The sequence below is a fragment of the Poecilia mexicana genome, unplaced genomic scaffold (assembly GCF_051168715.1).
Source record: "Poecilia mexicana isolate PSO_F unplaced genomic scaffold, ASM5116871v1 scaffold_15, whole genome shotgun sequence".
NCBI classification, from domain to species: domain Eukaryota; kingdom Metazoa; phylum Chordata; class Actinopteri; order Cyprinodontiformes; family Poeciliidae; genus Poecilia; species Poecilia mexicana.
Window position 1 is genome coordinate 1,237,784 of NW_028263384.1, and position 25,155 is coordinate 1,262,938.

General features: G+C 39.5%; 1 protein-coding gene across 4 annotated transcripts; it reads left to right on the plus strand.

Annotated features, from left to right (window-relative positions):
* The first annotated feature begins 3,619 nt into the window (after positions 1-3,619).
* On the plus strand, positions 3,620-24,806 carry LOC106909226 (NACHT, LRR and PYD domains-containing protein 12-like). Of its 4 annotated transcripts, XM_088013265.1 has the most exons (10): positions 3,620-3,636; positions 5,848-6,072; positions 10,115-10,261; positions 11,119-11,354; positions 13,977-15,816; positions 16,689-16,865; positions 18,974-19,150; positions 20,865-21,038; positions 23,776-23,943; positions 24,497-24,806. In XM_088013265.1, exons 3-10 carry the CDS (start codon positions 10,134-10,136, stop codon positions 24,504-24,506), a joined length of 2,910 nt encoding a protein of 969 aa, XP_087869391.1. In that variant the 5' UTR covers positions 3,620-3,636; positions 5,848-6,072; positions 10,115-10,133; the 3' UTR covers positions 24,507-24,806. The 4 variants fall into 4 exon arrangements, with proteins under 4 accessions (XP_087869391.1, XP_087869390.1, XP_087869389.1 ...); XM_088013264.1 differs by lacking the exon at positions 3,620-3,636 and having other exon boundaries at positions 5,990-6,079; XM_088013263.1 differs by lacking the exons at positions 3,620-3,636; positions 5,848-6,072 and adding an exon at positions 8,753-8,865.
* Positions 24,807-25,155: the final 349 nt, after the last annotated feature.

Here is a 25,155-nt window from a genome sequence, read left to right on the forward strand (position 1 = left end):
AAACCCATGTACAGACCTTTCTTTCAGAGTTTATACTGTTACCAGGAAAGATATGTTTCCTTGTCAAATCAACGTTATGTAAAATAGATTAATATTTGTAATAGATAGAGGGGATCAAAGATAACTGTTCTTTAAAAGAATCAAAATAAATGATGATGATTCTCATGTCTTTAGTTACAGAAATGTGCTTGTAGAAGTATTTTTAGCTATTACTCATTCAATGCAGCTTTTCTTTAAAATTTAAATTCTTCTAATTAAACACAGCAAAGAGTTACAAACAATGGGTGTGAAATGCAAAACAGCAATTACCTTATTCATTCAGACTCACACCTACAGTTTGTTAATAACTCATTAATGTGCTCAGCCTGCTGTAGGTCAAGTAACTTGGTTTTTTCCCTCCGACTCTTTGGATAACTAATTTGTGTCTGGTTGTGTTGATGAGTAGATGGTGAAGGTTTCAATGAAACAAATGTGATGAAATAAAACTATAAGCAGTCTGGTGAACACAAAAAGAGGAACCAGTTACTTGAGAAAGATGACATGAGAAGAGGTGCATAAATACTGATTAGCTAATAATCAGAATAACCAGGCTGAGGAGAGAGATAATGTTACTCTGACTTATGCATCAGTCTCAGAAAGACTCTGTCTTTCACATGTAATTTTTGACCCTGAATTATCAATAAAACAGTTAAGACACTTTGTGTGTGTCAGTAATTGGAGCCATTTGGTCATATTTTATGTCTTTTACACATGTTGACAGTAGCTTGAACGCCAATGTGACTTTCATAAACAAGTCTTAGTTCATAATTTACATGATATAAAAAGAGGAAGGACATAAAAAGTTAGGCCAGCATGAATGACTGGTTCATTTTTATCATTGGAAAATATGAATACAAACTGCTCAGAAGTCAAGATTGGATTTTATTTTGACCCAAAAGGAAAAGGTGGTCAGAGGGTTTTCTAACTTTCATAGTGTGGTGGAAAAATTATTACCAAGCACGGTTCAGGTAAAATCACTCAATCAGGTTTATTCATATATTGTGCTCTATACAGAGAGCTTGGATGAAAAGCCCCCAGGGCGGAGTCGACACATGACTTTTATACTAAGATAAAGAACCCAAAATAAAAGAGTGAGACAGTCTGGTTCTCATGCATCTGTGGAACACGAGTCCCTTTACTGTTCTGTATTATTGTGACTTCATTGCTCATCTTAATCCAGAATTGTTTGTTCTTTTAAACATTAGCATCCCAGCTGTTTGACAAGTGCCAGGATTTTACTTTGATTTCAATAAATACACATATTCTAAACGATAAAGGAGCCTTTAACAATAATGGTGCATACTAAGTAAAAAAGAATGCAGATTATCTAGATTATTGCTCATGTATATCAATTCATGTGGCAGACTTTCCAAGGAATCAGTTTTAGGTTTTGACAGTTCAGAACCTAACAGTAGGACACCAGCAGAAACTGTTCAGCGTTTCTACTGGCTTGTTTTTGGTTTCTGAATTCTTCTTTTCTCTCTCAAACCAATTTGTGTTGAGATTCTGTATCACATATTTTAGAGGAAAAGTCACAATGCTTTACTGACGGTGAACATCTTCCAATAAGGCACAGTTTTGTGAAGATTAAGTTAGTTAAATTTAAGACCCTTTTAAAGACCGTTGTAATTTAAACTGAAGACCTACATAGATTAGAAAAATAATCTAAATCAATGAGACCTCTAGAAATAAAGATTTCACTGATTAATATATCACTAAAATATATTAATCTTAATTTAACATGACTTTTTGCAACATTTTTTTTTTCTAAAGATGGCATTTAAACGCATGTGGCAAAAAATGTAAAAATGCATAATTGAAAACTCATTCAGTTTTTTTTGCCAAAGTGAAGAACTTACATTTTGTGAGCAGAATTTTACATATTTGCTCTTAAAACCTGTAGTGATTGCCACCAAAATTCCTGCTCTGTATTAAGTTTTTCTCTTTGCAAAATAGTTTTCTCTGCACAGTTCAAAACTGCACTCAAAAGTCTCTCTTCCCTGCTTGCAAATTCTTTCCACTCTCTTAGAACAAGAGGTAGAGCAAATAGGTGAAATCCTGTAATCACATTAAAACGTAAGATGTAAATGTGAAAATACCCAGAAAAAACATACACACTTGGATATAATTTCATCAAACATTCTTTTTTTGTAGAAATGATCACAATTGAATTATGTGATTACCTCAGAAATCAGAATCGAATAACTTAGTGGTAGTTTTTTATTGGAATTGAGTGACTCCTTCATGTTACACAAATATCTGACTCACAGTGTTTGGATGTGATGTTTGGAGGAAATGATCAGCTTCAAAAGATTTATCCTTTTAAATGTATTTAGATGCTTATTTTGGTTGTCAACTGAGTCAGTTGAATCAGTGTCATAACACTCCCTCTACTGGCCAAAAACAGCAATACCACAGCAAACGTCCATCCATCATCCATTCATGTTCTTTACACCCGTTTCCCGTTGGGGTCAGGAGGTGCCTGTGCCTCTCCAGCTGTCAGTGGGTGAGAGATGGGTTCACCCTGGACAGATCGCCAGTCCATCAGAGCGAACACCTACAGTGAATCAGCCTCACTTTTAGTTCACTTGGCTTCTCCTCCCTTGTTTCGCCCTGTCAGACTGCTAAGGACATCGGTGGCTGCATGCAGTGGCTTGGCACCATCAGGGTGAGGAAATGAATGTACAAATCATTTGGGGTCCTGCCAACTTGAGCATTATACAAGTACAGGCCATTTGCTTTCATTTGTTTGTTGCTGTTTTACTGTTGTCAAATAAAGATAACAAAGCTGAAATAAAGAATGGTTTTAAATACAAAATAGATAAATGTATTCAATCTAGGAGATAAAACATCTGAAAAAGATTCTCCTGCTTTCACTCATTTAGCAGAGTAACAGATGTGTTTTTATTTGATTATTTATCAGAGACAGACAAGACATTTACAGACTGTTAGGGTCCCAGGTTGTTTGGTTGTGTTTTGATTATTTTTGTGTTTCTTAGTTCCTTTTTCAGTTTAGATCAGCAAAGTTCTTGTCTTAACCTTCAGAAGTAAATATACCAGAAATGGTCCTAAGAAGAATAGCTACACACACACACACACACGCACACACGCACACACACACACACACACACACACACACACACACACACACACACACACGTTTGTTTTGCTACCTTTGTGGGGACTTTCCATTGACTTCCATTCATTTCTACAGCCTAAACCACCTTTACCCTTTTCCTAACCCTAACCATCACATACCTAACCCTAACCAACCAAAACTCAATTCATACCTCAGCCCTAACTCTGACCCCTGACCCAAAAACAGGGTTTCTCCTCGTGGGGACCAGGCTCTGGTCCCCACGAGGACCAATTGGTCCCCACAACGTGGTATATGTCAGGAAAATCGTCCCCACAAGGTATTACAAACAAACGCGCACACACACGCACACACACGCACACACACACACACACACACACACACACACACACACACACACACACAGAAAGACAAAGTGCGAGGCAGTCATATGATTTCCTGATGAAATGAAAAGTGAAAGTGACACACAAAAACAAGAGATATCTTCGTGCTGCATTAAGGTGAGTATGACATAAAGATATATATTTTGCATTATTTTTATGTTTTTCAGGGAGTTTTTAGGTATCAGTCCAACCCCATTTGATTTTGATGTATTGTGCTATAATCCTGACAGGTTTTTTAAAATGCTAGGGGCTCCCAGGGGAAACGAGGGACAGATGGGAACAATAAAGGGGTAGATGCAACAACACAGGGACCAATAAACACACAGAAAACCAAATCCTCATAGTTTCCGTATTGACAAGTCCAGGGATAACATATTTTACAAGTACAGCTGATATTAATGTTATTTAATTTACTTTACTTCTAGAACTTTATTAAACTGTTTTCATGATTGTTGAAAAGGTATTTTGAATAAAGTATGTTTTATATCTGATTTTTTTTTGTGTGTGGGTTTCTCTGAAAAAAAATTTAAAAGTTAGAATGTGATGTGTGTAAGAGTCAAATTTAATTAACAAATTAAGTTAATCAACATTAGAATATTGTTACAGTATAAAGGTCTGAGCAGCTACAAAACTCCTGGCTGAAATCTTGGACTCATTCTGCTTGGTGTGTGTTCTGTCACATGTTTGACTTTGTAGCAAAGAAGAAAAAAGTAAGCAGACATTAACAATTTAAGCTTTTTATTTGAGTAATTTCTCTTTCTTCCAGTAATAGAACTTAATTACACAAATGTTGGTTTGAAGCCACTCTGTCTCTTGGAAAAACGTCATTAACACCTAAAGATCAATAATTGGTTGTTCCTTCTTTGGCAGTCAAAGCTGCCATCAAATGGTCCTAATAACTAGTAATGACTGTTTAACATCAATGTGGAGGAAGTTTTGTCCACTATGCTTTGCTGAATTGTTTTAATTCATTCAGCATGAATGAATTGCTCAATATCTGTCAGATTTAAGTCCAGTATTTGGAAAAAACACTCCAAAAAGTTGCATTTTTAGATCGTTTAGAGGTGGATGTGCCAATGTGCTTTGACCTTCTGCTGTAAAACTCAAGTGAGCTTGAGCTTAACTTTACTCAGCTGAGGCAGTGACGCCTGCAGAGCTTTACTTTTGATCAGTTGGCCTCTCCTGATGTCCACGACTGTTTTTGAATCTCCTTGGATCGGTGCACTGCGCTTTGCTTTGTGAGATATTTTATGATGTTGATGTTCAGTTGCTTTCCTTCAAAACTGGACAAATTTGATGTTTTTTCTTATGATGTTCAAGTGGCAAATTTTCATCTGTAAGACTACACCATGCAAACAGTAGCACACAAATGCTTTTATTATTAAAATTCACCCATACTGTTAAAGGAAAACTGTGATTATGGTCAAAAATCAAGATCTGGAAAGTTACATTTCTGAATACATTTCTAAATGTAAGCAATGGGTAAAAATGGATGGATTATTTGTACTTTGTAATGCAGATTGTTTAAAAAAAATGGCCAAATCACAAGGAGTAGGGTTATTGTTTGGTCCTTTGATCTGAAAGAACATATCTGTGTGTTCACATGCGGTGAGCACACATGTGACTGATATGTGACGTGTGGTCACATTTTCTGCAATATAACCAAAAAACTTATTACATTTGCTTTTCAAAACATGAAGAAATTCAAGAAAAGAAAGAGGAAAGTAAAAAACACAGAGAAACTGAAGCAAAACTGTCTTTACAACAAAATCATCACTGCTCAAAATTCACTGAACCAGCAGCCGATAAAGAGGACAAAAAAGACTCCATGTTTAACGGTCATAATCTGCACTAGAGAAAATATTTCCACTTGGTTCCTGTGATCTGTCTCATCCCTGTTGCCTACATAATTTCTGTTAATCCCACTGATTCTACTGATTTTGGGAATCCCCCCTTTTTGAGGGATTTGCGGGCCTTAATAATTTATTATTATGTCCAGGATGTGTTTTTATAATAAGTAGGCTTTTTAATATCTGATACTCTGATGAACTGCTTTTATTTAGATGATCTTATATAGAAAAATATTTTTAAATGACAAATCTCTCACTACTTTCTTAAAGGCATTATACAATTATTATGCAGTGTGTAAGCAGATTAATTGTTAGAAAATGTATATGAATGCATGGCTCCATTTAGTAACTTTAGTAGTTTATTATGATGTTTCTTAGTTTAATACCAAGTGGTTTAGGTTGAGTAATTAACCGTCTTTCCATCAACTTTTCCATTTTGTGGTGAACAAAAAGTGATGTTCTGAAATATTTATCACAGTTCTCAACACTCGGTCTTGGTCTCAGAAGAGCAGGTCTTCATCCCTGGTAGAAATTGTCTCTTCATAAGAAGATCTGCCCTTCATCTTCTGGAGGATGATGAAGGTCTGCAGCAGATCCTCACCATCACTGGAGAAGCTGTGGATCATCAGACTGGGATCTCTGGAAGCTCTGGTCTGAACGTCTCCCAGCCTTCAGCCCTGGACTTCCTCAGGGGAGAGCAGAGGTCAGAGGTCAGTTGACTCCTTCAGGCTGGCAGCAGCATGAAGGTCCATGAATTCAGTGAAGCTTCTTGTCAACCTACATCTGGTCTATGTGGACCAGAGGTGGAGAATCCATGAATTAAAGTAAAAAGTACAGCACAGTAAAAATACTCCTAAAGTATTTTCTCCCCAAAAAGTTACTCAAGTAAATGTAACTAGTGATTAGACAACACTGATCTGGACCAAAAGATCAGAGTTGGGTCCATTTCTGCTTCACTCCTCCATTAGTGAAGCAGTAATGGAGAAGATCCTCCAGGGGGCGCTCTAGGAGGTCAGTGTTAAGGTAGGTTACAGTCACAATTCCCAGATTCCTGAATCTTTTCCTGACTGCGTTCAGTTCAGAGGATCTTTTAGTTCCTTCCTGCAGAGATCTGAACTTTCCACCATGATTCATGTCTGATTCCAGCAGAGCAGCAGCACAGATGATGTTTTCCAGAACCAGACAGGAAGGGTTGATGGGTGCAGTTAGTTGGTTTGGACAGCAGATGGCGCTGCTGCAGGGAATACAGAGGAAGAGCAGCAGCTTCCTGTAGGGCAGTGTTTCTCAATTCCGGTCCTCACCGACCCCCGCCCTGCATGTTTTAGGTGTTGCCCTTCTGCCACACACCTGGATTGAATAGTCTGGTGATTAACAGGTTTCTGCAGCACTTGATGGTCATACAATTATTTGAATCAGCTGTTCTGGAGTAGAGGCTCATCTAAAACATGCAGAGCAGGGGGGCTGAGGACTGGAGTTGAGAAGCACTGCTGTAGGGACACATAGAGGCAAACATGAAGCTTTAACATGTCCTGAACTCTTCAGCTTCACTTTGCCTCAGATTTCCCCTGAAGCAGTTTTAAGGCAGCGGTCTCAAACTCAATTTATCCGGGAGCCGCTGGAGGCAGAGTCTGGGCCGCATGAAGGATTCCACAAAAAACATTTAAAATATCCTCAAATGTCATCAACATTTAATTATTTCTCAAATACATGAACTACAGGCTTTGGCTTTGACAAAGACATGATGAGGGTGTGACAAAGTTTAGGGTGCGTTCACACTGCAGCCTGAAGTGAATTCCGATTTTTTTGTCAAATCGGATTTTTTTCGCCAGGCCGTTCACACAGCCACACATATACAACCTGTATGTGTTCTGCAGTCTGAACGGGCAAACGACCTGAAAGTGTCCCGCATGCGCAGTAGAGGGCGCAAATAGCGTCAGCGTTCTCAGTAGAAGAAGTAGTGCCCAGTGTTTGCGGAAGTTAACATGGAGGCTAATGGTGGAGCTTAGTTTACATATTTGAAGTTGTTGTCCAACCGGAGCAGCATATTAGCAACTTAATCCTCATTATAGTCCGTCAAAGTTGTTTTTCTTTCCACTTACACGTATCAGGACGGAGAATTTGTTGAGTATCAGTGACGTTCAGTTCGGATGAATGCGGCCTGGACATTAGGTCGCATTTTAATCGGATATGGGTCGCATTCTTAAAGAATTCGACCTGTGCTGTTCAGACTGTCATGAAAAGATCAGATACAGGTCGCATTATGTCAAAAAAAAAAAAGGGTCACTTCAGGCTGCAGTGTGAACGCACCGTAAGTTTATTCCACTTGGCGTCGCTCTGGTTCTACGTTTTATAGAAGTCTTTAGCCAGCTAGCAACGTATGGAGAATGTCTCGATGCGTGACGTCATCACCGCTTCTACTTGTCAAACAGCGCGGCGGATGACGAGCAGCCCGGTAGCAGTCTCCTTTCTCTGCGTTTGGTCGTGGCATTAATGGTAAAAAGTACCGGAATGGCGACTGCAGGGAAGGGAAACTGGTACCGGACTGGTCCATCATCCACCGCTCTGTTGTTACAAGCGTAGTGTGCATGACGTCAGTGTAGCTTAGCCTAGCACCGAATGTCAGCCATGAGAGGAACGGTGGGCGGGACTTCCTTCAGAGGGCCCCTCACCCTGTGGGCCCCACTAATACTTTCATATCACGGTGGGGCAGTGAGAATGAGACCTCTGTTTTAAGGTGAAAAACTGCTGCACCTGGAGGAGATTCAGAAAAACCAACATGTAGCTTTGTTTTCTGGCCCCCTGCTCCACAGTAGAGCTGGTAGCTTGGAGCTGGATGTCGACCTGCAGCAGAGTCACATCCACCTGCTGTTTCCTTCCTGAACGTCTCCAACCAACACAGATCCTCAGCTGAGCTGCTGGAGGCTCTGGAACAACTCAGTGGGACACTTAGAGACACTTTGGAGAAGAAATTTCCTGAAATCAGACTCAACTATTTCTCCTAAAAGCCACAATATATCCACATCCACACAAATATGACGGGACCTGCTTCACAAAAAATTTATTGGACCTGGAGCTCTGCCTCAGATCTTCTTCAAGTTTGGTTTGAAATAAAAACAGAGAAAAGTTCAAGATGATTTCAAATAAACAGTCATACATCTAGAAATGAAGCAGAATGTGTTAGTGTCTAAATAAACAGAAAAATTAAAACTGAACTAAAGTTCTCCCAGCGTTTCTGCTGGAGAACTAAACTCCTTCATGCAATAATATGTTGACTGGAAATGAGTTTTAAACTGAACCAAACCCTGAAAAAGTTTAAATAAGAACTCAGTGTTTCACAGCTCAGTTCATTGTTGACACAAAGGGAAGAAAACATGACAGTACAGGAGCTTAAACTCAGGGGGCGGAGCCTCAGATAAGTCAGGTCTAGTCAGGTATCAGATCAGATGAAACAGGTTCAGACTCTAGTTAGTAACACATCAGATAAATCTGGATCAAGGTGAGTGTTAGGCTTTTGTTTTCTTCTGATTGATTTTTCAGAACCAGAATTTATTCTTGTTCTCCTTAGCCTTAAATCTTTATGTCTTCACAGAAAACAATGTTTTTATTTTCTGACAGACGCAAACTGAGAAACAGAAAGTTAAAGTATTTCGTTTTCTGAGTGGGAATCGTGGACCAGCCTGTCTGTCCTGATTTTGAGTTCACAATCAATGTTCCTCTCAGACTGACTGAAGCCACAAGATGGACGCCTGTGAGCAGGAGCAAGATGACAGAGCAGGACAGTCATAATGAAGACAAAAAATATCTTAGTAATAAAGAAGCACTGTTCTGATCTAACGCTCCAGATATGAAAACTAAAGATAAGCTCCGAAGTCAGAAGCTGCAGAATCTTCTTTTCTGCTGTTTTTACTTCTTTAGTCTGTTCTTTGGTTCTTCTTGCTTCTCTGACCCAACATCTGGACTTCAGGCCTGCTAATCTGACACTGACTGAACTCTTTCAACCATCTGAAGGTGAAGCCCAGTAACAGCAGCTTTAGCCTCTCAGAGATCACAAAAATAAGGTTTAAATGGATCTGCTGAAATTTTATCCTCAAGCTAAAGTGCAGCTGGTTCTGAGTTAACAGGTCCAGTTAGTTTCCTTTAAAACTAAATACTGTGAAGTTATGTGACTGTAAATAGGTAATGCTGTCTCACTACTACGTTACCATGGTAACAGTTGCTGATCACCTGCTCCTCGGGTGATGCTGATGTTCAGATTGATGTTAAAATATTAAAACAAGTTTTCATCGATTCCTCTCAGTGATTTTGTCTGAGGTTCTGACTCAGCAGGGAGACCAACAGACCATCTTCCTCTAAAAGAGGTCTGGACCTGAAATGTTTCAGAACCTCTGCTTTAACTGAAACCTCTCCAGCAGGAACCGCTCCAACATGTCAACAAGCTATTCAGGAGCAATGCATCACCATTTTGTAGGAAATGTCAGTTTCTCTGGATTTTTCTACAAACTTGGAACACGATTCCAGTTTAGACATGAAAAGGTTTGAAATTAATTTTCCTCTTACACTCAGAAGTTCTGCAGATGGTTCTGATGAAAGTCATGAAGTAGTGAAGGAGAGGATAATTCAAACTCAGATGTTACCAACTGGAATCAGGATCCTCTAAGCACATAATTGGACTCAGCTTTCTGCTTTACAGGACAATTACTGGGACTGGATCATTGGGAACTGACTGGTTCTGGTTTCTCTCTCAGGCTGACTGAAGTCCAGAAGATGGAAGGTTGGGATCTAAAGGAGGACAGAGCAGAACCTCCAGGATCCGTCTGTCCCTCTATGAGGAGTGACCGGTCCAGACAAGAACCTCCAGACTTCAGTAATGAACCTGGACCCTCAAATATAAAGTAAGAAAATAGTTTCTAACTGATTCTTGTGACGCCACAGAGATGTATAAACTGAATGATCTTCAGCAAATAAATAAAATGTAACTTATAAACTTATAGCTAAATAAACACAAAGTATGCTAGTCAGTAAATCAGTAGAATTGAGTCTGAGTGAGTATATGATGGATAAGACATTGCATCAAAACAGCCAAGACTGTGAGGATCAATAATTCTGAGACTGTATCTAAGAATTATACAATCCACTAAAAGAGGGAACCACAGGAGATGTTGTATTAGGAACGCTGGGCCCAGTTAGAAATGGGAACACAATGACCAGTTGGTCCCAACAGGCTAATCACCCGGCCACTTCCACCAAGTTTCCACCAACTCAAAACTAAAAAAATCAACACAAAGTATGACTAGAGGAACTGGGTTGTCACCTTTTTCTAATGTGATGTTTCCTGGTTGGTTCTGGTTTTTAATGACAACCTCGATATGTCTTCATACAAATTACAAAGAGATGAACTCAAGGGTTTGGATCTGACCAGCTGTGTATTCATAAGAAAAGCCCTAATCAGTGAGACTAACCCACTGATTAATTAATATCTTTAGTTTTGATATCAGGAACCAGGGGTCTCATTTATAAGATTGCATAGGATTCACACTAAAAGTGCACACGCATATACCCAAAAGGCAAAAATGGAATACATCAAATAAAATTAACAATCAGATTTATTAAACTATCCATTTGCACACAAGCACACACTTTTCCTTTATATATCACATCTGAACCTAAAAGTTTGCAAGATCATCTTCAGTGGGACGGCTCCAGCCTGTTGTTAGTGAACTATTTCAGTGATGAAGAAATGTCTTCACAGAGGGAGGAAGAGGAGCAGCGTTGGTGAGGAGGAGCAGCCGTCCTGCTGTGCTTTGTGTCAGGAGGTTCTGGTGGATCCGGTCTCTACCAGCTGTGGACACTGGCTCTGCAGACGGTGCATCAGGTCCTACTGGGACCAGTCTGCTCCATCTGGACCCTCCTCCTGCCCCCAGTGTGGAGAAAGACCCAGAACAGGAGCTGGACTGCTGACAGCCAATCAGAGCAGCTGTGCTCCAGGTGAGACTGAACACGTCCAATCAGAGCTTCTTCTGTTGTTTCTGTTTAAACAATTTCATGTCCTTTGATAGGACTGAAAATTCAAGTTTTTTAAAAAAATTCTGTGATCAGTTATTGAACTAAATCTGTTTTTTCCAGCTGTGCTAAATGGAACATATTACACATTATATATTTGTACAGTCTCTGGCCAAAATAAGTCTCAAACTGAATTTAACTGAACAAATAGATATGACCTTCCTATTGGATAGTTCTACATGAACATCCGTCTTCCAGCTGATCAGTGAGTAGGTACTCATTTCTTAACCATGTGAAAAACACTGGTTGTGGAAAATATGTTAGTCTGTTTTAAGATTGATCAAATCATTGACATTTATCAAGCAGAGAAAACATTGAAGAAGACTGCAGAAACGTCCGAAATTGGGTTGATAACTGTCCAACTTATCATTATAATCTGGAAAGATAATGGGGAACCATAATCTTTGAGGAAGAAATATCAAACAAGTGACCTGAATGACCATAATCAGTTATCACTTAAAAGCTAAGTGACATCAAATCAAAGATAAATAAAAGTAGAACTCTGAACTAATGAGTTTTACTGTTGTAGGGCAATATTAGGAATTTTCCAAATGCATAGTGCTATAAAACAGGACTATCAATGGAGGGGAGTCACATGGAAAGGGTGCTATGTGAGGTAAAAGTACTATTGGAGACTGCAGCTTGAAGGAGGAGCTGTGCAGAAAAGGCAATGCTCTGTGAGAGCAAGTGTTTTGCACCCCAAAATGACTGCCCCAAAAGATTAAAGGATTTTAAGGATCTTTCAAGCATGCATGAAAGTCAAAGCAACACTACAGATATGTTTTTAATGAGGGAATAACATGCTAACATAATGTAAAGTTCAAAAAGCCAACTTTATGTACCGTATTTTCTGCACTATAAGGTGCACCTTCAAGAAATGGCCTATTTTAAAACTTTTTTCACATATAAGGCGCACCGCATTATAAGGCGCATAGAATAGACGCTACAGTAGAGGCTGGAGTTACTTTATGCATCCACTAGATGAAGCTGCACTACAGGATGAATGTCAAAAGCCACTTTGTTGACATAAAGATTATCAACAAAACAGTCTGACTCCGGTCGGCGAGGAGAGCCTTCCTGGGCCAGGGCGTGGCCGGACGATGGTCACCCTTCTCTGTTCGCATACGGCATGTTGGTGGAGAACGTGGTGCTAAATGACCTGCAGACGACCTGATTCAAGACGGTCGGTAGGTAGATAGGTCAGTCAAACTTTACTAACAAACCAGCGTTCTGACAACTATCCCAGCATGCACCGCGCACTTCTTCTTCTACGGGCGAAAATGAAGTCGGCGGCTGCTTACCGTAGTTGCTAGACCTGTTGTGGCTCAATATTGGTCCATATATAAGGAGCATATTATAAGGCGCACTGTCGGCTTTTGAGGAAATTGAAGGTTTTTAGGTGCGCCTTATAGTACGGAAAATACAGTAATAATGTCCCTTCAATAGTGACAGTAAGAGCATTTTCACATGCACATTTTGAAGAGAACTCAAGGAACTGACCACCTGTGTATTCATAAGAAAAGCCTTAATCAGTGAGACTAACTCACTGATTAAGGACACAGTTTGCAAGAGAACACGCTGTCTGTCTGTCTAACAAGCATTTCCAATCATCTCTTTATTTTCTTGTTTTTTTTCTATTAGTTTTTTTTCTTTAAGATTAATTGTTTTATAAAATAATAAATCATGTTGTTTTATAATATGTAAAGTTCTTTTCTAAAAGCACCTTTAAAAGAAAAATTATTATTATAAATATTTATACTGCTACAAGCAAGTACCGTTGCCATCGTTATTGTTCACGTTGTGGCAATAACGTGAACAATAACGTTGCTTCAAATATTTGAAAATACATTTCAAATACATATTTGAAATGTATTTATGAGTGGTGAGGGGGCGACCAGCAGTTGTGCTCTTTATCCCACAAATTAGGATGTATAAAGGAAAGGTATGCAGGTATGTGGGTACTCACGGCTTTATACATCTGAATTTTTTTGTGTGAAAGCTGCATACTCTTTTATGCTTGAGGGCCCTGATGAGTCCAGATTTACTCTCTGTGATGGACACATCTGTGTAATAAGAGAGGCAGATGAAGTCATTCACCAACCATGCTTAGTGTGTAACATACAGGCCTGTGAGGGCAATGCTATGATCTGGAGTTGTTGCAGTGCTCAGTGTTTGGATTCTCCCATCATCAATATAAGAGCTTGGTGATAAAAAATTATGTATTATGGTATGGAGATGTAACTTGTCACATCACAGAGCCTTATTGAAAAAATGCCACAGCAAATATGTGCTATAATCAAATTTAAGGGTGGGCCAACAAAATATTAGTGTGTATTACCTTTTTGGAGACATTTTTGGCCACTTAGTAGTTAAAAACTTGGAATAATTGAATCAATCATGTCACTTCCAGTCTCTAAGTGTTCTATAAAAACATACAACCCAGTTTTAGACAGAAAAATGCCATATTTCTCTGTTGTCATTTTGTTCCAGCTTAATCAAAGAAAATCCTGTATTTTTTATTCAATTGTATTTTCTTCTTTGATTTAGAATATGTTGGTCTGCAGGAGGTTCTAGAGGAACACAAGATCAGTCTGAGGAGGAGATGTGAATGTGTGACTGAAGGAAGTGATGAAACAGGAAGTAGAACCCTGCTCAACAGGATCTACACTGATCTCTACATCACAGAGGGATGGAGTGAAGAGGTTAATACCCAACATGAGGTGAAGCAGCTGGAGAGAGCTTCCAAGATCCAGAACCTCCATGACTCTCCAATCAGGTGCCATGACATCTTTAAATCCTTCCCTGACCAACATGGAGCCATCAGAGTGGTTCTGACCAACGGCGTCGCTGGTGTTGGAAAAACCTTCTCGGTGCAGAAGTTCACTCTGGACTGGGCCGAGGGCTTGGAGAACCAGGATGTCAGTGTGGTGGTTCTGCTGTCGTTCAGGGAGCTGAACCTGATCAGAGATCAGCAGCACAGTCTTCTCTCGCTGCTCCATGTTTTCCATCCAACACTCCAGAAGCTCCCAGCAGAGCAGCTGGCTGTCTGCAAACTCCTCTTCATCTTTGATGGCCTGGATGAAAGCAGACTTTCACTGGACTTCAACAGCAGGCAGCTGGTTTCTGACGTCACACAGAAGTCATCAGTCAACGTTCTGCTGACAAACCTCATCAGGGGGAACCTGCTTCCCTCGGCTCTCATCTGGATAACTACCAGACCTGCAGCGGCCAATCAGATCCCTCCTTCATGTGTTTTCAGGGTAACAGAAGTACGAGGCTTCACCGACGCCCAGAAGGAGGAGTACTTCAGGAGGAGGTTCAGTGATGAAGAGCTGTCCAGCAGAATCATCTCCCACATCCAGACCTGCAGGAGCCTCCACATCATGTGTGGAATCCCAGTCTTCTGCTGGATCACTGCTACGGTTCTGGAGAACATGTTGACCTCAGAGCAGAGAGGAGAGCTGCCCAAGACCATGACTGACATGTACTCACACTTCCTGCTGGTCCAGACAAAGAGGAAGAACAACAAGTACCATGGAGGACATGAAACAAGTCCACAGGAGCTGATGGAGGCTGACAGGGAAGTTCTTCTGAAGCTAGGGAGGCTGGCGTTTGAACAGCTGGAGGAAGGAAACATCGTGTTCTACCAAGAAGATCTGGAGCAGTTTGGTCTGCATGTCACAGAGGCCTCAGTGTACTCAGGAGTTTGTACAGAGATCTTCAAAAGAGAGAATCTGATCTTCCAGAAACCAGTTTACTGCTTTGTTCACCTGAGCATCCAGGAGTTTCTGGCTGCAGTTTACATGTTCCACTGTTTCACCAGCAGGAAAACAGAGGTGGTGGAGAAGTTTCTGGGAGAACAAGACACTGACATGAAAATAGATGCGATGGAGAGAATCCTGCAACAAGAATATAGTGAAACATCTCTAGGGGATTTTTTTAAGAGAATCATGAAAAAATCCCTCAGCAGTAAAAATGGCCACCTGGATCTGTTTGTTCGTTTCCTTCATGGTCTCACTCTGGAGTCCAACCAGAGTCTGTTAGGAGGCCTGCTGGGTCAGACAGAGATCAGTCCAGCAACCATCCAGAGAATCATCAACAATCTGAAGGAGATGAACTCTGATGAAATCTCTCCTGACAGAAGCATCAACATCTTCTACTGTCTGATGGAAATGAACGACCTCTCAGTTTCTCAGGAGATTCAACAGTTCCTGGAATCAGAGAACGGATCAGGGAAGAAGCTCTCAGTGATCCAGTGTTCAGCTCTGGCCTACATTCTGCAGATGTCAGAGGAGGTTTTGGATGAGTTGGACCTAGAAAAGTACAACACAACAGAGAAGGGACGTCTGAGACTGATTCCAGCTGTGAGGAACTGCAGAAAGGCTCGGTGAGTCCAGATGTTGTCATGCTAATTCAGCACTATTATCCTAGTGGGTTTTCAGTTTGAACCTTAGCTACATGTGAATTTGTAGGCACATCTGCCTTACCTGCTAGTGGTTGTCAGAATATTGTAGTCTTGTCCCTGTTCCAGGACAGCTGTAGCTATAATGCAGCTTTACACCATCAGAGCATGAATGGGTCAATGATTGTAATGTAAACCACTTTGGAGTCTTCTGTACTACACAAAGACCATTGCAAGTGCATGCCATTTACTATTTGGGGGTAAAGTGCTTCCAGTTGTTTTTTAGGCCTTTACTTCCTCCATACTCTGTACTATCTCAACCATTCAAATATCTAAATGTTCAATTCTTTCAGGACAGCACTACTATAGCTTTTGATATTTAACAGTATTTATTTTTTTAGCCTCCTAAGCCTCATCCTTCTTCCAATTAAAATTATTTGCAAATAATCTTCATGAAGACATGCTGTGTATTGAGATTGTTCCTGCAGCACTCAGAGCTCAGGGTAAGAAACATGGAGGCTTAGTAATGGGCAGTAAAGGTTTTAGCTGCTGCTAAAACCTTCAGTGTTGTAATCTGAACATGAAGGATGAGGTGTTTTAACCTGTTACTCAGCTTCTGTTTCTCATGACCATGGTTGAATAGAGCTTACAAAATCATAGACAACTTAAGTCTGCAACCAAATCATAACCCAAATGATTACCAGAACTAGATCCACTGAAGACTGTCATGTCAAACATAGTAAACATGAGAGCACATGTTCATTAGATGACCACTTCACAGTTATCATTTTTAGCCTGTATGTTTAATATAAATGGTTTGATTTAATTAGAACTGACTTATTTTTCTCTAATCACAGACTTGGTGGCTGTAAACTCTCAGAGGCTGAATGTGAAGTCGTGGCCTCAGCTCTAAAGGCGAAGCCCTCCCATTTGACTGAACTGGAAATAAATGAGATCTATGGAGTGAGAGATGGTGGAATGAGACATCTGTGTGAGATACTGAAGAATCCAGTCTGCAAAGTGAAGATCCTGAGGTTTGACTTTTCTGTTTATCCAATTAAAAACAATTACTTAAATTTTAATACTTATTTCATTTAATAATTTTATTTTAGTACAATTTCTTTAAAAACAACCTCCTGTCTGAATTTGTAAAACCTTTTATCTTGTAAATATAATATAATGATTTTAGAATATTTTAGTTTTGCACACTTTAAAACAGTTTGGACTAAAATAAATTACATTTTAGAAACCAAGTCACAAGATGTTACTGGTTTCTTTGTTCATAATGAAGAAAATTCTGTTTAGTAAAGGAAAGATTTTGATCATACAAGATGAGATGAATTTGCTTTATGTCTGATATTTTTATTCACATCTTTATATCAAAAACTGAATATTAATAAATTAGCAGGACCACATACAGAAACACAAAGTTATGCTTAACTATGAAATCACATTTAAAAAAGTTGGAGCCAAATCTCTGAGCAGTGATCCTCCTTCAGGGAACTCATAAGAAGTTTTAGTACTGATTCAGATTTCCTCCATCTTGTTTCAAATCATCAGCTATAACCTGATATCAGTGCCCTGTGGCCTTGCTGCAGCAAACATCCGATTACCCTCCCATGCTCTTCTCTGTCATTGGTGTTCATTCGGTTTTGGGATGACTAAATGTCACCACTTAGATGGACAACCTTTAAAATATCATCCACATCTGTTTGTAGTTGAAGGATTGAATGGTTCTTACAGCAACATGTAGTTATCAAAAAGTATTGCATGCAGGAGTAGCTCCAAACAAACAATGTAGAGCAATGAGTAGGCATAGGCTGGTTTCAGGATAGATTGAGAGATGAAAAATTCATGGTTTCAAAACCACTTACATTTTCTGTCATACAGTTCCTGAAGCATTAGTGTTTTTTATGTCTGGTCAGAGATAAAGTGCTGGTCAAATCCCACTGGTGATGTGTAGCAGCAGTATCACACCCGTTCTGCACACTCCCCTGTGTAGTAGCTCCGCAAGTAAAGATCTGCCCACATTTAACCTCCTGTTATGTTGCAGGTCAAATTGACTTGTTTTAAAGTTGTTGTTTTTTAAAGTAGTTGGAAATATTTTTTCTGCATGAAACTTTTTCTACTTGTCTTAATGGGTACACTCTACATATAAATTGAAAATGGTTCATGTTAGACATCTACAATCCCCCACTACATATTACATAGATACTGTTTGGGTCAATTTGATCCGGCAGTCAAGTTGAAGGGTAAAAAGGGTCAAAAAATGTCCAATTCTATTCGTTTCCTTGCAACTATGAACCATATTTCACCCATGCACGCACACAAGCCCACTTTCTCATTATTCTCTTTACTTCACTAGGAAAGTGTGAGAAAGCAGGTGTTCATGCAACTTTTGACTGGAACCTTTTCCGTTCCTGTGGGCAAACTCCACCCACACTGAGTGGACCCTCAGCAGAAGTGGGGGAAACATAAATAATCTCTACATGACTCATTTGTCTTGGTTTTAATCAGCGGGTCAATTTGAGCCAGAACATGTCTCAAGTTCAATTATAAAGATCATCCCTTGGAAAAAAAAAATATATATATAATATAAAAAATCTACAAAAAATCAATTTCAATGATAATTATTGTTTTTTTTGTCAGCTGGTTTTTACTCACGAGTAAAAACCTTGCAACTATAAACCATATTTCACCAACACACGCACGCAGACACACACTCACACACATGGACTGCTGGATCAAATTGTTGTCATTGATCCTTTAATTGTGAGAAATAAAAAAAACATCATTGCACAAATATTGATTCAAATTGTTACTACTGGAGTTAATAATCAGATACAAAAAAATGTTTTGGAGGATTTTTTTGGTTTCTGACACTACTGCATGATTAAACACTCCATGGGTCAAATTGACCCAGGAACATTATTGCTGTACCTCAGAAACGAACGTAACAGGAGGGTTAAGAGGCTAATCTCCTGTGCACTCACATCAAGTAGATGCAACATAGCAAATTGTAGATCTGTAATCTACTTCAGTGATACTGTAAAACCATGATATTTTTGTCTTTGTCCATCATGAACATGCATTCAGAACAGCATCCTGTTGCTTCAGCTCACATGTTTTGTTCCTTATTCAGATTGTGGCACTGCAGGTTGTCAGAGATCAGCTGTTCTTCTCTGATCTCAGCTCTGAAGTCCAACCCGTCCCATCTGACTGAACTGAATCTCAGTGGGAACAAAATTCTGAAAGATTCTGGAGTGAAGGAGCTCTGTGGTTTTCTACAGGATCCTGAATGCAGACTGCAGATATTGAAGTGAGTTGTACTTTCTTGCTAATATTCATGATGTAAATTTTGTGTTGACTCTAAATTGAAAACATACAACTGATATTAATTTGATTGACACTTAGGATCTTCATGTTGAGATCTGTTTTCTTACTCACTGGTTTGCTCCAATTAAAGTTTCTATTTTCCTCCCATGATTTAATAAAAAAACAGAAAACATGAATCAAGGAGTTGAATTTCGGTGTGAACATCCTACTGTCCACAACCTCCAAAAATCCAATGAAATTAGAGCTGATAATGCTGGAAATTCCTGCTCCCATTCCCAGCGATAGCTATCTAATAACGTTGAGCCAACATCGGCAGCAATGTTGAATGCAGTAAGAATTCCAACAACCTTCTAAAACCTCTGTCCTGGTAAGGACACTCGGTGCTCCAGTTTCCTTCTAAATGAGGCTCTGAGCTCCCTGTGCTCATTAACATACACAGGACAAATTTATTAATATGCGACTGGCCAAAGCAATACCATCAATGATTTTATTTGGGTTATTTCAAGATTCTGAAAGTGTGGATTCTAAGCTTTCCCATGATTTCAGACCCACGGAAATAAAAAGAATAATTAAGAAGATGTGGCTATTTGAAAGTTGGCATTCAAAGAAGTTTCTGATAAAACATCTCTGAAAGTTTCTCCCCAATCATTCACTAAAACTGCTGAGCAACCAAGGGGAGTTTTTACCCTGGCGTGAAAATGAGCAGCAGCCACACAAACTTTTTCTGTGGACATCAAACCACAAAGACTCAAAACTCACTAAATACTGAAATCTGACGACATTCAGTTATTTAGACCAAGAATCATCAAACTGATGTTTGTTCACGATTTTAATATTTTATTGCTTAAACGTAAACGATTAAACTGAACTGCATTTATCTTCAGACAATAAGCTAACACACACACACACACACACACACACACACACACACACACACACACACACACACACACACACACACACACACACACACACACACACACACACACACACACACACACACACAATAAAGAAAACAAAAACAAAGGATGTGAAAACCTCACTAGGATGTAAATAATACTTTTCCTCAGTTTTTGTCTCATAAAGATGTAACTCATCGGTCTGAATGCATCTATGGGGTCATTTCATTCTCACTAAAATAAAACATGTTGGATCAGCAGATTAACTCCAACCTGCTGATTAAAATGAATCAACAGGTTTGATTATTTTTGAGGTGATCAGGTGTGTCTGCAATCACACGTATCAGTAGCTGATCAAGGTGAGCAGCTACCTGAGGAGCTTTGGCTCTGATGGAGATTCAGAGGGAGGATTGATCAGAGATCAGATTGATCTGATGGTTTATTAGTGTTTAGATTAATCCAGACTGATCATCACGAGGTGGCAGACTTCTGGGTATTTATACTAATTTATATTAATATGTATTCATGGAGGCGACAGGCCGACCAGCAGCTGCTTTATTTCCCGCCAATTATAATTTGTAAGGGAAAGGTGCAGAGCCACGCCCACAGATTTATGCATCCAGATTTTTTTGTGCACTGCACATTTCTAAATTTGTCTGTACTCCAAGTTTTAGTGTGAAAACTGTGCAGTCTTTTATGCATGAGGCCCCTGATCTATAGCAGCAGCATTTAGTCATTAAAAGCTCTTTGATTGGTTGTTGGCCTGTTTAAAGCTCACATGTTTTGTCTTTGCTTCAGACTGGAGGACTGCAGGTTGTCAGAGATCAGCTGTGCTGCTCTGGCCTCAGCTCTGCAGTCCAACCCCTCCCATCTCAGAGAACTGGATCTTAGCCTTAATGACTGCACAGATGCTGGAGCGAAGGAGCTCTGTGGTTTTCTACGGAATCCTCTCTGTAAATTACACACACTGAGGTAAGATAAGTTTTGGTTTCGTTCTGTTTTTATGATGTGAAACAGATTTTAAACTGCAGATGGATGACTGATATTTTACTGATCCTCTCTGAGGATCTTCATGGTAAAGTCTGTTTTCTTCTTGAATGATTGGTTCTGGTAATGTTTTTCTTTTTCATATTAAGTGAAGGGTTGCAGCTATTATCAGAAACGTTCTGGAATTCAATGAATTTAAAGCTGATAATGCAGGAAATTCCTATTCCCAGCAACATTATTTTAATAATGTTGAGATGAAATGGGCATCTGTGTGGAACAGAGAGAAAATACCAGAAACTCTTGAAGACTTCAGTCCTGGAGACACTTAGTGCTCCCGTTCTCCACAGAGGTGGAGAATCGGAAAGGTCTTGATGGTCAATTACTGTTTTGTCTTCCTGAAATCCTTTTTGTTTGTTTGGTTGTTGAGACAACTAATTAAACTCAGACTTGTGTGAAGAGTTTACAGCCCCAAAGTGACCTGCATGCACAGAAGAAGACTGTAGACATCACAGCACTATTTACAGAAGTGATAATGAAATCGGCCATCTATGGTCAGTTTTAGAGCTGTGGAGCTAATAGGAGCCGACAAAATGTCACAAGATCATAACAATACAAAGAAAGTCACTGAAAAAAGTTACATGTCACCACTTCAGCCACATTTCACTGCATCTGGCTTCTTTTGGTGCAGAATTAAGACTAATGTCACATAAATGACAAAAATGTCCATCCTCACTGCAGATGCTGTAAAAACTACCAGATGCATATCTGATTTAGGACCATGTGGAAGTGGCACAAGATGAAAAGACTGGAGACAGTTAGATCTCGGTCAGATGAAGGGATATGAGAGTTCTGGGCACTGAAACGGCATCTCTAAGTAAAACTGACAACAGATTTGGTTGATATAGACAACAATGTCAATGTCAAATTTATTTATATAGCACTTTAAAACAGGTATAAACTGCACCAAAGTGCTGTACAAAAACAACAACACAGAGTAAAAACAACACATCAATTAAATGCCAAAGAGTAAAAATGAGTTTTAAGAAGCGATTTAAAATGATCCAGGCTGTGGGCAGATCTAACCTGGAAAGGTAAGTAACTCCATAAAACAGGAGCAGCAACAGAAAAAGCTCGATCGAGTTCGAGGAACTGTCAGTAATAACTGATTATTTGATCATAAAGTTCTGGAGACAGACCGGAAATTTAAAAGGTCCTGAAGATAAGGGGGGGCTAACCCACTTAAAACTTTAAAAGTTAACAAAAGAATCTTAAAATCTATTCGGCAAAAGACGGGCAGCCAGTGTAAAGATGCCAGAGTTGGCCTTATATGGTCATGCTTCCTGGTTCCTGTGGCCTTATATGGTCATGCTTCCTGGTTCCTGTGGCCTTATATGGTCATGCTTCCTGGTTCCTGTGAGAAGCCGTGCTGCTGCGTTCTGGATCATTTGAAGTCGCTGAATCTGTGATTTTCCATCCCTCTATATAAAGAGTTGCAGTAATCCAGATGAGTTGTTATGAAGGCATGGATGAGTCCATCAAAGTCCTTGAAACAGAAATAAGATTTAACTTTTGCTAAAAGCCGAAGGTGGTAGAAACTCCATTTAACGACAGAAGGTCCATTTCAACCAACAGGAGGCATCGTTAGTGTGCTGACTCCATCATTATGGGTTGTTTAGTTTTCCAATGGTAAATTGTAAGTGAGACTATAGAGCCTTAGTGACACCTAGTGGACATTGTTCACGTATTGCAGACACTTTTGTTCCTTCGACACTATTTGTCTGTAAGTTCATTTCATTAATTGTAATTTCACTATTGTGTTATATTTTATGTTTCCCAACCAAAATGTAATCGTTAGCTGCTAATTGGTGATGGTTGGGAACCATCGGTTTGCTGTGGTCTAGTTCTGCATATTGTCTGTGGTTGATATGTACCTTTGTGCTTTGTTACAGTTTTACAGATATAGAAAAAGGAAACACCAACAAGAGTTGCAAAATAAAATCAAAACTATGAAGTGTTAGCTAGCTGTCTAGCTTTGTAAGTGCAACACATTGTGAGGGCAGAATAATTAGGATTTATTGTCCTGCCACATAGACTGCAGTGTTAGTCCTTGTATGATTTGATTTTCATCCAGAGAATCATTTTCTTGTTTTAATGGCCTGTCATCAAATGGCTTTATTAGAAATAAGCAGCGAAGCTGATGAACTTTAAAACATTCATTTCATATTTCTATGAATATTTACATCTTTCCCCTGAGAAGGAAATGTGTTGTATTTTATTTGAATGGATATCTGCCTCAGTTATTCCCTGGACCTACTCACTGATTGGTGGTTTAACAGTTTGTATGAGTCTGTAATGAGTTTAGTGACAAAGATACTCAAACTAGAGACGGTACCAGCTTTACTTTCTGTGTATTTAGGCTCTTAATGTCAGTTTTACTTCAGATATTCTCCATGACATGTTTTATGAATGTTGAAGAATTAAAATAGTTTAATTCATCAGCATTTTATTATATTTGTTCATATTTTTTCCTAAGTTCTTACTTATTTGTTTTTCTGTGAAACTTGACTCATTTGGCTGTAGAAGCTCAATTTGTGTTAATGGAGCTGACAGAGTTCAGGAGCTGAAGTCAGCAGGTCTTTAATGAAGCAGGTCATTAATATTCATGAGACTCTAACTGGTTCACCTGCATCCTGTTGCTTCACATCTTTTATTCTTTATCCAGGTTGAAGAGCTGCAGGTTGTCAGAGATCAGCTGTTCTTCTCTGGCCTCAGCTCTGAAGTCCAGCCAACATCTGACTCAGCTGAACCTGAGAGGAAACGGCCTGAAGGAGTCAGGAGTTCACCAGCTGGAGGATCTTTCAAAAAGTCCAGACAAACAAATCGATTATTTGTAAGTAAATGACTGGAGTGTGTCTTGCTGCCAACAGTGTTGAACTAAACCAGTTCCCATCAAAGCTCCAGTGTTCCCAGTAAAGCTGCAGCTTCTCAGTGGTTCAGGCTTCCTGATTGGACACAGAGACAGCAATCAGCCAATCAGAGCAGCAGCAGCTTGCTGTGTTCCTGTGTTTGTGTTGGTGTGAAGATGAGTGTTGTTGCTGTGTCCATGTCTCCAGGACGTCCAGCTGGACTCCAGCGTCCAGCCGTCCAGCATGTCTAGAGACAGTGGTCCTCATTCATCAAACTGTGGCAGCAGCAGATCTGATCTCAGATCTGTTTGTTCTCTCAGTTCAACAGGAAACAGCTGATCAGGTTGATGTTGGTCACAGCTCTGAGATCAGTCTGACTGCAGCCTGGAAACCACTGGAAACTCTGGTTTCACCAACCATCATTCATTTAGTCAGCAGCTGCTCTTCCTGCTGGATGTGCTGCGTCACTGACTGCTGCTGCTGGAGAGAAGCTGGAAACTCACTGATCTGATCTCTGATTCTTTCTTCTCTCTGCAGATTTTGGTGATTAACTTTGTAAAGAAGAGAATCGTCTCCGTTTCCTGCTGATCCTCAGAAGCTGCAGCAGTTTGAGTCTAAAGAGTCTCTGACTGGATCATGATGATTCTGAATTGAAAGATTTTGTTACAATTTCTTTTATCCTGTCTTGACATTTATTGTCTGTTTGTCTCTTTGGATAAATTTTGATCAAATTCAATCTAAGCTCCATTTAGTGGCTTAATTTGATCTGATCTTGATTCAACTGTATTTCTTTTCTTTTTTTTCATATTTCAATAAATATGAATAAAGTTAAATTCAGTCGGCTGCATTTTGCTTCATCCTGATGTTTCTGGATGTTTTTATATTTTAGGTGTTTTCTGCTGATTTGATCTGCTGCAAACAGCTCAGTGAGTCGATGATGGAGGAGAAACTTTCCTTGATTTTAATGAAATTATTATTTTCATTGTTTCTGAAGGTAAAATATTAAACTCCTCCTGAGTCCCAGAGCCTTAGAAGCCGATGTGAATAATTCTCGTTTCCTCTGACGCTCTGTCAGCTTCATGGTGTTGGATGGGTTCTGATGAAGTGATTAAAGGTCCAACAGTGGTCCAGACCTGCGTCACTGAAACTGATCAAAATTCATGTTAATCACAAACTCATAATTTACCAAGAGTGTA

Excerpts from the sequence above, each read along its gene's own strand:
- LOC106909226 (XM_088013263.1), top strand. The coding sequence starts at position 8,813 with ATGAAACAGGTTCAGACTCTAGTTAGTAACACATCAGATAAATCTGGA. Across the intron at positions 8,866-10,114 it reads TCAGATAAATCTGGATCAAG|GCTGACTGAAGTCCAGAAGA; the intron begins GTGAGTGTTAGG and ends TTTCTCTCTCAG. Across the intron at positions 19,151-20,864 it reads TGCAGACTGCAGATATTGAA|ACTGGAGGACTGCAGGTTGT; the intron begins GTGAGTTGTACT and ends TCTTTGCTTCAG.